This window comes from Gymnoscopelus microlampas, assembly GCF_963454915.1.
Source record: "Gymnoscopelus microlampas genome assembly, chromosome: 15".
NCBI classification, from domain to species: Eukaryota; Metazoa; Chordata; class Actinopteri; order Myctophiformes; family Myctophidae; genus Gymnoscopelus; species Gymnoscopelus microlampas.
The window spans coordinates 13,223,381-13,239,437 of NC_139952.1; the positions used below are offsets into that span (position 1 = coordinate 13,223,381).

The 16,057-nt window shown below is 41.1% G+C and overlaps 1 protein-coding gene across 1 annotated transcript in view; it reads right to left on the minus strand.

Moving 5' to 3' along the window:
* The window catches only part of csmd3b (CUB and Sushi multiple domains 3b), a gene marked incomplete at its 5' end in the record, with an annotated part of 624,567 nt that overhangs the window by 54,455 nt on the left and 554,055 nt on the right, over window positions 1–16,057 (minus strand). The window contains 5 exons of the mRNA XM_084079659.1: window positions 3,616–3,789; window positions 5,334–5,507; window positions 6,880–7,074; window positions 8,729–8,914; window positions 15,105–15,293. Of these exons, the coding sequence (XP_083935785.1) occupies window positions 3,616–3,789; window positions 5,334–5,507; window positions 6,880–7,074; window positions 8,729–8,914; window positions 15,105–15,293 (918 nt within the window). The remainder of the gene's footprint in view (window positions 1–3,615; window positions 3,790–5,333; window positions 5,508–6,879; window positions 7,075–8,728; window positions 8,915–15,104; window positions 15,294–16,057) is intronic.

The following is a 16,057-nucleotide window of genomic DNA, read 5'->3' on the forward strand; positions in this document are numbered from 1 at the left end:
ACTGTATGCAGTGTCACAGAATCTGGCAACACTGCATACAGCACAGTACTAGCATCATGTCCAGGGGCATGTACTTGCATATATCAAGGCCTAGTCTGACATGGTCAAGTCAACATGTCCGGGTAAAACTTTGCACGTAAGCCTTTGATTGGCTGGGCTCAGAGCCTTCTATTGGAGAGTTACGTCAATTCCGTAAAACTTCCGGTTCAGGGCTTTGTCACTATTCGCCAATAGAAGGCTGGCCCGATGAAGTGAACGTATGTGACGCAACTCTCCTTATATGGCTTTGGCATGGCTATAACAGAAGCCCGAGGTTGGTCTAAGGGGGGTCTGTGGTTGGTTAATTAACATGTCTATCATGCATTTTCTTTGTCTTAGGGGCTGTCCTTAACCACATTTCAATATGTATGCCTCAGATGTTAGATATTTTGTCTGGCTACTGTGAGACTAATCAAGGCCTGTATCGCAACACATTTCTTTTTTTCCTTTTTCTTCTATTGATAGCTAGTCTTTGTGGACTAGCCCACAGGCCTTATTATCCTAAATATTAGGAGCAGTGCCATTAATTGCCATTGATATGGTGGCCAGCACGGAGCAGTCAGGGGTTAAGAGTCTTGCTCAGGGACACTTCGACACAGACAGAGAGGGCCTTGTGGTGCATGCCCACCTTAACTCTTTAACTGCCAGAGTATACACACTCTACCCCCTTCCCTGCCATAGAATAACATTGCAAAAATAGGTAAAATGTGAATTTTGTCTCAGTTTATTTTTTAACATTGAAGTGAATGGAGCAGAAAATCTTCGCATCGCGTTATCTCCTGTGATAAACAAAACATTTAAAAAGCAAAAAAAAATGTTTTATTTTTTTTCCCCAAAAAAATCTCGTCCAATCTCGTCGACGGCGGGCTGAGCCATGCAGAGAAAAACGAGAAATCTCGTCAATGGCAGGAAAAGAGTTAATAGAGCATGTGTAAAAACAATGCTGTCAGGAAGGGGCTAATCTACAAGAGGATTCTTACTGTGGTCACGGCACATCAAATCTGCGTGCTTTTTACTGGAAAGCTGAGCTATTACCACAAACCATACTTCTGGCCATTTCTATAGACCCTCAGTCCGCAGAAAACTCCAGTGCAGAATATTTCTCAGTCAAGCTAAGTTCGACCTTCTTAATGAGAAACCTCTCTCCGACAAGTGGGTGGGTAAGGGGGTCATGAAACAAAGGTCCTCTACGAGATTCCTGAGTTCCAAAATTGGTCTCATGAACTGCCCCCCCCCCCCCCCCCTCCCCCTTCTAAATGATCAGTGCGGAGTCTGCAGACTGTTAATATTCATATTTACAAGGCATTTGCCTAGATGGACTTACTGATGCCTTGTGTGTTTTTAAACTTGAACTTTTTCTTAACTGTGTATAGTTGACCATTGATCTGAATTTTATTCTTTTCATTGTTTTTATTATTATTATTATTAATGTTTAATATTTTTCATACAATGTAGCACTTTGAGATTTGTGTCAAATATAAAGTGTGTATTATTATTATTATTACACTTATTATATGCAGTAGGCATACAGTACAAGAGGTTCTTCCTCTAGAAAGCTTAGAAAGGTTCCATTTGCTAATACAGAGCTAGGCAAAGCAGCATTTTCTGTTAGTACTCCATCTGCGGAGTAGAGCTCCAGAAGCCTTCACTTCACTGCCTTCCTTGGGTCAATTTAGGGCAATGGTTTCCAACACTTTTATTCCAGACTGTAACTGCTTTAATTAATGTTCTAATGTATCTGTTTTAGTTCTTTGAAAACATTCTTGAGTATTCTCTGTCTTCTGTTTATTTAATATATTCAATATGTATGTATATATGTATCTCTGTTGATATTATTGTTGTGTCTCGGCTACATTGAAAATGAGGGCCTGCCCCTCAACTGCATTCCGAGTTGAAATAAAGGTTATGATGAAAGCTCTCAAGTGTTTTCTTGTTAGTTTATAATAAAAAAAAACATGACTACCTTTCAGCCTCCCTCCTGCTACAACTCCTTCCTACAAATGATGTATAAACATCTACTTTATAAAGCCCCATGCTTGCTCTGTATTGTGAAGGTCATTCAATCCCTCTTGGGTGACATCCAGATGAGTTTTTAGTTGGATCGGTGGTACTGGCACGTTTCCTATGGTATAGGGTAGCACGTTTCCTGCACCACTGATTGATATATTAGTGGTACCGGTTTGTTTCCTGTACAGCAGTACTGGCTCGTTTCCTGTACCAATGATGTATATATTAGCGATACTGGCGTGTATCCTGTACCACAATCTATAGATTATCGGTACTGGCTTGTTTCCTGTTTAGATCAGCGGTACTGGCACGTTTTCCTCTACAAAACAGTTTCTTCTGTGCACTTCTGTACGCTGTAGAATTCAGAGTGTTAACTGTGTACAAATGTGACCCGTCCATTTGGTTGCATGTGTATTCACGTTTCACTGAGTTAAATGAGCACGATGGATTTCACTGTGTAGGATATACTTGGCTAGGAAATTGCTCTCAAGGAAACTGTTCACAACTAGGTCTGTGCATTATTTTCAGCAGCCAGCAATCATCATTTCTGTAAAGTGACTTTGCTGTTGAGCGTTTCAAATGGAAACATTCGGTGGTTTGAGTGCCACAAACCCAATGCCACTGAGCTCAGTATTGGGGTAATGTCTCTTTGGTGAATAATTCTAAACCTGACCAAATCATACCATTACTATCCAGATAAATAGATAGCACTATGAGTAAAGAGGATTCTATTTAATGTTTATATATTTATCTGACGAGGTCAGCACTGACACGTGTGTGTGTGTGTGAGAGAGAGAGAGAGAGAGAGAGAGAGAGAGAGAGAGAGAGAGAGAGAGAGAGAGAGAGAGAGAGAGAGAGAGACACAGAGAGAGAGAGGTGTGTGTGTGTGTGTGTGTGTGTGTGTGTGTGTGTGTGTGTGTGTGTGTGTGTGTGTGTGTGTGTGTGTGTGAGAGAGACGTGTGTGTGCGTTTGTTTGTGTGTGTGTGTGTGTGTGTGTGTGTGTGTGTGTGTGTGTGTGTGTGTGTGTGTGTGTGTGTGTGTGTGTGTGAGAGAGAGAGAGAGAGACGTGTGTGTGTGTGTGTGTGTGTGTGTGTGTGTGTGTGTGTGTGTGTGTGTGTGTGTGTGTGTGTGTGTGTGTGTGTGTGTGTGTGTGTGTGTGTGTGTGTGTGTGTACAATACTGAGGTGTGGGGGAAAAAATCGACAAAATCATAGACACAATTGAACTCAACTGAACTGCACCGAAACTCTTCAAAGACATTTATGTATCCACTAGTACTAATGTTCTCCTGAAGTACGAAGAACTCTGGCGACAGCTCTGTGTTATAGCGCCGCTTACGTTAAGCCTTTGACACAATTGATCATAATATTCTGGAGGAATTGGGTCGGTACAGCCGAGACGTCCCTGACTGCACCGACTCTCATCTCAGTCTGTTAGACACAAATGTAATCATTCTCAGTTGGTGTTTCTCCCCAGACAGACAGACAGACAGACAGACAGACAGACAGACAGACAGACAGACAGACAGACAGACAGACAGACAGACAGACAGATAGATAGATATTCTTACGTATGCAGACGGGTAGCTGACCAGACCACTGGTTGTCTTGGAGACAGATGCGAACCGACGAGCCAATCAGTCTGAAGCCGGGCAAGCATTGGTATACGACCGTATCCCGGTAACCAAAGTTCTCCCCGATAACCTGTCCATTCACGATGGTTTCTGGGATACCACAGTGTCCAGCTGGAAGAGAGCAAACTGTGTTAAGTATAAGGTGGTGATACACAGGGTAACTTTTACACAGCGACTTTTTTTAAACAGGGCAACATTTCAGCCACAATTTAAACATCCGTTCATAGACTTGGAGCAAGTCAATTGTCAATCATGACGGTTCACCAGCGACAAGCTGGCGTACTGCACAGCACTGTTTTGAATTTAATATATTTGTATGAAGCTCCCTTCCCCCACTCTGAGGAAATATTGTTAAAGCCCCGCCATTATGCAAGAAATTGTTAAAGTTTGTTTCATGAATTTTTAAACTGTTGATGCCCCTGCTTTTGAGACCCAATCAACTTGCATAGCAAAGAAAACATATCTATATATTTGTCTTGTTACTAAGCTCTTGTATGAGAGAAGAATGAACACGCTATCGAGAGTTTTGCGTTCAAAATGCACTGTAAATCCACCGCAGACGGAAAATCCCTTAAGCTTCACCTCCATAACACGTACTGTTACTGTACAGTCTATCTATCCTTATCTCGGAAACAACAGCAGCTGTGCATGTGTGCATGATTGTGTGCACTGTTGGCCTAAAGGCCTTTCGTTATGTGAATAACTTATAAATGAGCACACAACGTACTGTACAATGAAACCCCCAAAATATGTGCACCACATACTATGTGGAACAAACTCCAACTGCCGCAGGTGTGCTACAACTCTGTTATTTAAAATATATATGGGGGACACACTCCAAGTTTGAGACTGTTCAGACAGGCAGCACCCGAGTTATGCCCAGGACAGACAGACAGACATACACAGGTTTCCAGTAGTGTCTTATCCAACGGGCTTGAGGTGCTGAAGCACAGGGCACCAACCAAACGCAGTAAAAAAAAGTTTAAAAAAAACGCCGCGCAGCACCCCCCCCCCAAAACTGTTGACAAAACCGTCACGGGGGGCACCAAACCCAATAAATCATGATGTATATCCTATTTTTGGCAAACTATTAGTTAAAGGAGGAGTTCACCCAAAAAATGACTTATTTTCTATCAATTGCACACCCTATGAAGCCTTGAATCCATGGATTTATTTGTGTTTTTGTGGCATTCCTAGCTAATAATTTGATTCCCGTCTCCTACCGGCTAATGTATCCGGTAGGAGACACAAAGTAGATCATTTGTGTCTCCTACCGGAAATACACACGGTCATCAAATTATTGTCTTAGGAATGCCACAAAAACAAAAATAAATCCATGAAATCAAGGCTTCATGGGGTGTGTAATTGATAGAAAATAAGTATTTTTTTGGGTGAACTCCTCCTTTAATTAATACAACAAATTAGGCCAATGTCTCAGTCGAATAACTTTTTTTTAAAAATTGAACAAAATTGAAAAACTTGTTTTTTGTTCTTCATAATTCTTCATAAGAGATTGTCAGTCGACTCAGACTCCCCTCGACTGATTCGTCAGTCGACTATTCGAATAATCGAGGTCAGGCCTAGTGTACTGTATGCAACACTGACTTTGTATGAAGGCCTGAATGATTCAAGGCCATTATTAGGCATCTTTGTACCTAAACATCGTGTTTCAGTTCCGCTCCACAGGCCAGATGACAGGCACTCTCTGACGGCTGACCCCACCAGCATGAAACCAGGCTCACATGTGAAGATTGCTGTTGCACCGAAGGTGGTCTGTGTACCGATCTTCTTCCCACTGGGAGGGGATGGCAGGTCACCACAGGAGATTACTGAAACACACACAGCGTGCACGCACACGCACACACACGCACGCACGCATGCACACACGTACACACAGCACACACAGCACACACACAAAGCACAGCACAGACAACAATAACTATTTATGAGAATCAAACAATACAATTTCAAAATGTTTAATTATGGGAAGGCGTTTTGATTAATGTATGTTAAAAGACGTGAATTAAAGGAAAAAATTGCAATGGAAATACGTTTTCTCTTAACTTTTGTTGTGTTATCCTCGACATTTTCAATGAATACATATACTGTACGTCACAGTGTTATATACAGTAAAGTGTTATACCGTATACCTGTTAGAAATACTGTTATGTAAAATAAACCAAATAAAAATAAAAAGACTGTGTATGAAATGCTGAAATTAAGGCCTTTAATTTGAAACAACGGATTCAGGAAGAAGCAACAATGTAGCAACTGTATCCTCCATGGAAACTACTGTATGAGCGTCACGCATGGCATATTCGCAGAGCATGTTCAGTCAGGAAACTGCAGTTGCTGGTGGCCAACCATTGGTACTCAAAAATAATCAACGAATTACAATCACTCACTTCAATAATGGAGTGATTGTTTTCCAGGCAAGCCTCCATTGTTCTATCAGTGCAAGCTTTTTTGGAGGCACGACAGCGCAAGCTTTTTTGGAGAGATGATTGCTCTGTGATTTGTTATTTCATTGTTAGGCCAACTGGCTGACCAATGCTGTAACCTCATCACTCAGTGACTGACTCAGACATTAACAAAAAAACAGTGGTGTGAAGTAACTAAGTACATTTACTCAAGTACTGTACTTTTTTACTTTACTGGAGTATTTCCAATTTTGTATTTCCAACTGTACTTTTACTTCTACTCCACTACAACTCAAGAGGCAATTATTATACTTTTACTCCACTATAATGATTTGAAAACATTAGTTACTAGTTACTTTGTAGATTGTGTAGAAAAAACATACATTAACCACTTCAGCCCTATATACATTTCGGCCATTTGAAAATAGCCGATCTACAAGCTCACAATGCGTCGCCTTGCGACGCATTGTGAGCTTGTAGATCTGCTATTTTCAAAAGATCTTTATACATTTTACACATTTGAAAACGTGTGAAATGGGACATTCTACATAATGAGTACTTTCTACACTGGTACTTTAAGTCAATTTTGAAACCAATACTTTTGTACTTTTTACTCAAGTAAACACAGAATTTCTGACTTTTACTTGTAACCGAATATTTCTACATTGCAGTATTAAAAGAATGTAGTACTTTTTGCACCACTGAACACAACACATCAGAGCAGCGCCACAGACAGACGACGGTTAGTTGTCATCAACACGGCGTCACGGGTCACACTCACTCTGACAATGCGGCCTCTCGTTCCTCCAGCTCCACACACCCGTGGCCAGGCACTGGATGTGGGCGGGGCCTAAGCGGTAGTAGCCCGGGTCGCAGGTGAACACGATGCGGGTTCTGTACTCGTAGTGGGACCCGTTGACAATCCTCCACCGGCCGTGCTCCAAGGAGAAGGAACCGATGCTGGGACACACAACCACTGTTGAGGTGGAGAGAGAGAGAGAGAGAGAGAGAGAGAGAGAGAGAGAGAGAGAGAGAGAGAGAGAGAGAGAGAGAGAGAGAGAGAGAGAGAGAGAGAGAGAGAGAGAGAGAGAGAGAGAGAGAGAGAAAGGGGTGGGGGGGAGAGTGATTGAGAGAGGTGTGTAGCAAGACTTGGAACTAATGTAATGTGCGACAGGTTCAGTGAATCGTTGGAATTTCATGTTGATGTATAATGTTTAAAGGGGAATACCACTCATTTTCAACATTGAACTCTGTCTTTAATAACACCTTAGAGCTGTTGCGTGGAAATAAGAAAAGTCGCCCCCCCCCCCTTCTATGTTGCCTAGAACTGGATAATTGATTGAGGTCATGTGATCAGTGACAATTGCACGGTGTACTTTTGGCTGAGGGGGCGGAGCCAAAAGTACACCCAAAAGTACAAGTTTTTCTTATTTCCACACAACAGCTCTAAGGTGTATTAAAGACACTAGACCATACCCGGTCGGCGCAGCGCATCCGTGGGGGGATATGCGCACATGATCTGGCAACCCGGGAGGCAGTTCGTGCGACAGTGTTTGACACAAAAACGCTAATAAGAAGCTGAGATTTGATGAAATTGAAAAACGGGCTTCACAGTTGCGTTCAGATGGTAATGGTCAATGGCTGTGTGCAAAATCAGAGCAATTGGTCCAGCCAGTGAGGAGAACCGGGTATCTTCACTCACGTACTCACCACCACTACAGAGGTTACTAGAATTATAGTAGGATAGTAGGATAGTAGGATAGCTCAATGTTGAAAATGAGTGGTATTCCCCTTTAAGGTTGTTGAGGCTACTTTCATATAACCTACCTAAAAGCACGCTGGGTAAGACCTAGCCAGTTGAGTGTCTAAACGGAAGTACCGGAATTTTGTGCGGAAGTACCGCCCAGGGAAATGGCGTTGACGCGTTACAAATCTGTTTACATTCTCCGTGAAGGAAACGAGCGTTGTGATTGGTCGAAAAAGATCGTTTCCGCGGGAAATACCTATGACGGAGGTGCCGCCCCTATAGACACTCTCCGCATTAGGTCGTGACCAGGCTTTTCTCTTCGCAGATGAGTATCACCTCAAAGTGAGCTGACATGCAACTTTGATTATATGTGGTAAAATGAGTATATTATACCATTGGTTCTCAAAGTGGGGTCCGGGGACCCCCAGGGGTCCTTGAGGGAGTTCCAGGGGGTCCCCAGCTAAATGATTAATGGACCCTTATGGGTCTGTAACTCTGAGAGTGTACAAATGGAACCAAATGGACCCTAACGGGTCCATTTGGTTCCATTTGTACACTCTCAGAGTTAAATTGACATAGATTTTACAATATACATTGCGGTCCAAGTGATAGAAATGCCATTAAATGGGGGTCCGTAGCCCTAATGCATGTCAAACTGGGGGTCCTTGAAATTAAAATGGTTGAGAATCACTGCTAGAGCCGTAAAAAACTTCTCTTATGGGGGTCCCTGGCATATCTTTTCAAATGGGGGTCCGCGGGCTAATACTGTACGTGTCAATTTGGGGGTTTGAGTAAGTTTGAGTACTTAGAAAAGCGCCATAAAAATGCAATTCATTATTATTATTATTATACGCTGACATGTACTGTATTATGTGTCACTAACCAGAACATCTGGGTATCTTGTTGTGGTTACTCCAGGTCCCGTCAGGCTGACATATGGCTGAGGTCAGTTCTTTACTGGAGAGTCTGTAGCCGTCGTTACAGAAATAAGCCACGCGTGTTCCCACGGAGTAGTCCGCCGTTAGGACTCCACCGTTGGTGGGCGCTTTGGGTGCTCCACATGACACAGCTGGAAGACAAGGGTACACTTTGGTTAGTGAGACTGACACAAGATGCAAAGGCCGTTCTGTGCCCAGAACATCACATTTTCACCCTCAACTGCATTGCCACATCACATGTTTACACCAAGTATAGAGGAGTTGGTGAGATTATTCTGTGCACATTCCATACGACTGCAGTTACATTGTTAACTCTCTCATTGCCAGACTTATTTCTGGCTGTGTTTGCCCAGTGCCAGGATTATCTTACCTTTTCAAGTACCAGAATAGTCATCTCCAGTATGATTGATCCCCTGATGGTTGCTAATCAAAGAGGGTTTTCAGGTGTGGTTTAACAAATGTTTCACTCAAAAATACATGGTAAAAAAAATTGCTTTTTTTCTCAGTTTATTTTTTAACATTTAAGTGAATGGAGCAGCAACTTTTTGAATAGCGTTATCTCCTAGTTCCTTTGAGATAAAAAAAAAAAAAAAATATATATATATATATATATATATATATATATATATATATATATATATATATATATATATATATATATATATATTTTTTTTTTTTTTTTTTTTTTTATTATTATTATTATTTTATTAAACTCGTGATAACTCGTTCTTGGCACTCAGAGAGTTAAAGTTTAAAAAATCATATTATCAAAATTTGATAATACGATTTACTTTAATAAATATAAAACCTTTATGGGGTTTTGTGTGTTTTGTTTTGTGTGTGGTAAATGTACCTGTGGGAATAGTGCGAGAAGAAACCAGAAACAAGACATTACAGTCAGAACGTGCTGCAGTTAAGTGTATGGGGGGGCGGCGCGGCTCAGCGTCTGTTCAGCAGCCTGTGTGGGAACTGTCCCTTATAGTCTGTTTGTGCAGCAGTTGTGATACGATGGGTATCAACTGCCTGATGGTACTGTAGCAGCGTGAACAGATTGTGGGCTGGATGGTTAGTGTCCTTGATAATCTGTTTTTTACACCATGGCTATGCACCATGCCCCGCACAGCACACATGTCCACTAACATGCCCACTCCTACTCTGGCCACTCAGCAAGAAACAGTACCGCGGGGGTCATAGCACACTGGTTAGCTTTAACCCATTAAGACCGGGAACGCATCACGTGTGTCATTTTAAGATTGTGTGCCGCGCTATGAGCTTGTAGATCTGCTATTTTTTTTTGAAAAATTGTGGAAAATGTGTGCAAATCTTACATCTAGCGAACATTTGTAACTAAAATCTTTGCTTCTGAGGATTCTACAAATGGGTTCTAAATCGTAAACAGTTTTTTTATAACACTTTTGTTGCTATAATCAGTGGTTCTCAAACTTTTTCAGGTCAAGGACCCCCAAAATGATATGTATACTGGCCCCGGACCCCCATCTCAAAGTATGTTGTTCCAGGGACCCCCCAGAAGCAAAGATTTTAGTTACAAATGCTCGCTTTAAAAATATATATATATTCAAAGATATGCACTCATTTTCAAGATTTTTCATGTTTTTTTCAAAATAGCTGCACTCGGTGCCGCGCTATGAGCTTGTATATCTGCTACTTTTGAATAGCCAAAGTATAAGATAATGGTTAAAGTGGTTACACAGATGCGTTCCCGGTTTTAATGGGTTAATCGGACACGCAGAGCAGCACGCACAGACACACGCGCACAGCAGTCCGCTGTTTAAAACTGCACTAATGTGTCATTGCTGGGTCTATGGGGATGCATGGCTGTTTTTATCAACCCACACACACTCTGAGATACTTTGATTAGGACATGTTTAGCATGCTTTTCCACTGTGCTTTGTTCACAAGATGCTTTTACATGAAGTAGACGTTAGGTTTGATGTTTACCGGCTATCCTACTTTCTTTGCAGCACATGCTGTTTTTGTTATGGCTCTCTAATTACTTGACCACTTTACCCTGCTGTCGGTCGACTGGGATTCATTGTGCACTGGATAAGAGCGTCGTCCCTAAATTGTTAATTGCTTTTTGTGGTAGATTTATTATTGTAGTAGATTTAGGCAGTGATGTAAAGTAACTGAGAACATTTACTCAAGTACTGTGCTTAAGTACAATTTTGAGGTACTTTTACTTTACTGGAGTATTTCCAATTGTCTATACTTTTATTTTTTACTCCACTGCATCTCAGAGGCAAATATTGTACTTTTACTCCACTACAATTATTTGAAAGCTTTAGTTGCTAGTTACTTTGCAGATATCAATTATTATATTATTAAACATACATTAACCACTTTAGCCTGATTTTATACCTAGGCTATTTGAAAATAGCCGATCTACAAGGTCACGACGCGTTGTGAGCTTGTAGATCTGCTATTTTCAAACATTTTAGTACTTTTACTTTTGGCACTTTAAGTACATTTTGATACCAATACTTTTGCACTTTTACTCAAGTACATTTTGAATTCCGGACTTTTACTTGTAACTGAGCACTTCTACATTGCAGTATTGATACTTTTACTTAGGTAAAACATTTGAGTACTTTTTACATCATTGGATTTAGGTAATTCTCCTATTCTGTAATCTGATAATCTATAGGTATGATTGGCACATCCTTATGTCTGTGTTTAATAATTAAGCACTAATGCCTTAAAATGCAGTGTATACACACTTGAGCAAATCAAGCCAACATAATCAAGTTATATTTCACATAAGTGCCATAAAAAAGAAACCCCTATCTCATAAAGCCCTCTTTTCCCCTGTCTACAGCGCCTGTGTCTGAAAACCAGCAGATCTACTTTTCTGGAAGAAAATGAAGGTGCAATAGCGGGTGTAGCATTCAGTGACAACAAGCTGTGACAGGAGAACTCCACAGTGGCACGGCGAAGAATATAGATGACAGTCCCAGTGGAAATGTGAATTCTATACGAAGCTTGTATGGCGGTTTTACGGGTTTTTGGTCGCCTATTAGGCTGTTTGCAAAGAAAAGATATCCATCTTGCCAAACATTTTGCTCTATAGGGACTTTAAATATACTGGCTTTAACCCATTGAGACCTGAAGCCGATTCTACATGTCTCCTAAATCTCAACAGTATTCTAAAAAACCTATGTTTCTATATCAGTGGTGCTCTATCTTTTTCATGTCAAGGACCCCCAAAATGATATGCATTTGGCCGCGGACCCCCATCAAAATATTGTGTTCCAGGGACCCCCAGAAGCAAAGATTTGAGTTAAAAATGTTCGCTTTAAATATATATATATTCAGAAGATTTGCACACATTTTCACGATTTTTCAAAAATAGCAGATCTACAAGCTCATAGCGCGGCACTCGGTGCCGCGCTATGAGCTTGTATATCTGCTATTTTTGAATAGCCCAAAGTGTAAAATAATGCTTTTTTTAGTTAAAATCTAAAAATGACACAGTTCCAGGTCTTAATGGGTTAAGGCTACATGTCACACAGTAGTCGTCCGTATTTTTCCGCTGGTGACATTGCCAGCTAGCTTGGTACCACCTAAGAGCTTCAGAATGGCATTTATGTTCGCCGTGAGGAGTAAGAAAGGAGGAGGTGAGACATGAATATTTCATCATTTCATTGAACTGCATGTAGTCCTGTAACATGATGGATTACTGTATGTCCGATAAAAAGGCGCTACTTTGCAACAGAGATGAGTAACAGAAGGTTAACGCCATTTCTGAAGCGGTTATTTTCGCGTCCGCGCATCGCAGGCCCACCGCCGCGAGGGGGCAAGTTTGATTTTATAGCCCCCCACACCCACACACACACACTGTTTAAGTTTCATGTACCCTATAGACAAATTGCAAAAACAACAGAAATGTTGGCCGAGATACGACTGTCAGAGACGACGACAATGAAACACCTTCTCTGAAGTAGTAATTTGGAGGGTATAATTTGAAGACGGGAACGGATCGCTTACTCAGGAAGTTCAACAAACAAACAACGAGGCTGAAGTCTACTGAGGAAAAACGTGAGACAGAGTTGAGCTGGTTTATTTTTCTGCTGTTTTGGCATGTCAGGGACAGATACATTTAGGCTATTTGTATAGGACTGTGTGCAGCGCTGTCCCCGGTACTGAATGGAGCCCAGGATAGATAGACACTTCACTTCAGTTCAGCCTTGGTTATTGTGGTTCTAAATAGAACTTTCAACCCTATTTAAAAAATCTCTATTGTATCAATCCACAGCCTGGAAGTGCAGTTTCAGTCAATGAGAGAGAGAGAGAGAGAGAGAGAGAGAGAGCTGCATGGCCACATGAACCCTACGCTAGGCAAGCACTGCTACATAAAGTGTCTTTCTGTGGTTTAAAGAAAAAATGTAAAGCTTTTAATTATTATTTTCATCATTTATTTATTTTTCGTCGAGGAGATTTGGTATAGAGGAATAAAAAGGGCATGCCTAGTATAGAGCCCTGGGGGGTGTCGGTCAACTATTTAATAGAGTTTAAGTGGTTTTAATTTATTAATTTTGCTGATTTTTTCAGGTATCTCTTAGTGGTTAGAATCATTCATAAATTGTATTATTTTGCTTGTAGACCTACATTCTGAGTGCTACCATTCCCTAAATTGTGTGAGGACACTCAGGTTTAATATCGGCTCCAGCACTGCTGTGAAATAAATGTATTATTTGGATTTTGTAACCGTAGTCATGTGTTATTAGCCTTTCTGGGACCATTGCATTGTTCAATCAATGAATTTCATTTCATTTCATTAGACCGACCACCAGACCAATTGTAGGTAGTGACCTGGCAATCTGGCCCAGATATTCATTTCATATTATGGCCATGACACACAAACGCATGGAAAAGGTGAGGTAGGAAATTGTTTACATCTAGTCAGGATGAAAGAAATACAGAAATGGGCATTCAGTAGCAGGCCGATAACCTTCTGTTTTACTATAACGATTTGCACTTCATCCTGAATCCAGGGCTGCCGCGATGCTCAAATGTCTGTTGACTATACAGTCAGAGGTATACAATTATACTATAGATAGGACTTAGGCTGGCCTGGGGTTCCAATTACATTTATCGTAAAGTACTGTATAGTGTATACCATACCATACGTATAACCCACCATACACCAGTGGTTTTCAAACCTTTTATGCCCAAGGCACACCAATGGGCAAGTCAAAATCTAAAGGCACACCTGTACTCCTAGCGAAAATAGCTCATCTATAAGCTCACGTGTCTTGAATAAGACTAAGAATAAAGAAATTGAAATGTTTGCATATAATGACATGCCCAAAATAGGTAAGCCAGGTTGAAAGTGGTTAAAATTATATATATATATATATTTTAAGGCTTATCATTTATATTCTGTTTTGGGAGATGACTGCACACAGTACTGATATAGTAAGTAAAACAAATAATTAATGACTTTTTGTATAGTTGTAGGTATTGCAATAATAATATGTGGTTGAATCCCAAGACACACTTCTCTCAATGCAAACTGGAACCACTGCTGTACACATCTTCATATTGAACTAATACACCATGCAGGCCCCCACAGACTGACTTCCTCTGCTGCGTTTCATATGGAAACACAGCATCGCTATTAACCACTATTAACCAACCCTATAGTGAGTTACAATTGTACTTGGACCACTATTTTCTGTGTACACCAGATCTCTTTGCCAAAATAGCCGATCTACAAGCTCACAACACGTCTTGTAGATCTGATATGTTTCTGCAAATGTCTGTTCTATACATTTACTGTATTTAGGGCTGCGACTATCGATTATTTTCTTAGTGATTATCCTATCGATTACTTTTTCAATGAATTGAGTTAAACATCATTTATTGTAAATATTATATATTCATATTTTTTTTACATATCAACAAGTCAATCAATCGATCAACAAATCAATCGAGCGTTGCACAACGGTGTCGTGCAAAAATAGTGAATGAGCAGATCGGTGCGACGCGTTGCTTGTAGATTGGCTATTTTCAGTTTACAAAAAACTTTCATCTACTGTATATAATGGCATATATAAAAATAGGGATTGATTACAAATCGGTTGTTTTCTATAATCAATTACGTCGATTAGTTCGATTAACTGTTGCACCACAACATCTATTTTTATGACAAAGCATAGTGCTAAGCAAAAGAGATTTACTGCACATTTAGCAGTTTACCTTTCAACACTCACACACACACACACAGGCACACGCACGCGCACACGCACGCACGCGCACACACACACACACACACACACACACACACACACACGCACGCACCTTGGCAGGCCGGTACAGCCGAGTCCCAGGCGTGGTTTGCCAGACGCGTGCGGCGGCAGGTTCCTGTGGCATTGCCCAGGAGACGGTAGCCGCGGTCGCACGCCCAGCGCACCACGCTGTTAACGTGGCCGCCGCTCTGAGAGGAGATGGAGCCGTGGAGGGGAGAGTCTGGTGTGGAGCAGTACAGCGCTGGCGGCACAACAAGAAAAACACACAAACCCTCAAAGAACTGGCAGCTGGTATAGCTTTTCTAGTACTAGAACAACACATTCTCACTACCAATAGCACATTGTAGCTTTCGGGCAGAAATCCTGTATCTGCATATTTAAAAGTTTTGAAAACGTTTTTTTTTTGCGTAATTCATCGCCCTACTTCTTGTACATCGTACAAGAGAGCCGCAACAAAAGTAGCAGAAATAGACTATCTACCAAGCTCACAATGAGTCGCTACATGACACGTTATGAGCTTGTAACTATTTTTTTAACATTTTGAAAGTGACAGTGGTTAAGTCAGCCTGTGGGTTATATACATAATATTTAAATATTTGAAAACTAAGTATTGTGAATTGTGATATAATAAAAACTACGTTGGATCCATCGGAACACAAGGTTCATTTTTTCCATTTCCTGAAAAGTAAAAGATTTGGACATGAAAGGTTTCCACCTGACAGCCACGATGTTGGACGCCTGGGTGACACGTGAGATATGACCGAATGTCTGATGTCGGATGTGAAAAGTAGTTTTGCGCACCATGTTGACATGGACGGAATCATAACTGATTTCAACTGCTCAGTGCAGGCACTTGGGCGCGCTTCATGGGGTTCAAGTCCGACAGCGTTGCATGCCTTGTTCTAAATGTCTTTAACCCATTAATACCTGGAACGCATCTGTGTCACTTTAGATCTCTTTGGCTATTCAAAAATAGCAGATATACAAGCTCATAGCGCGGCACCG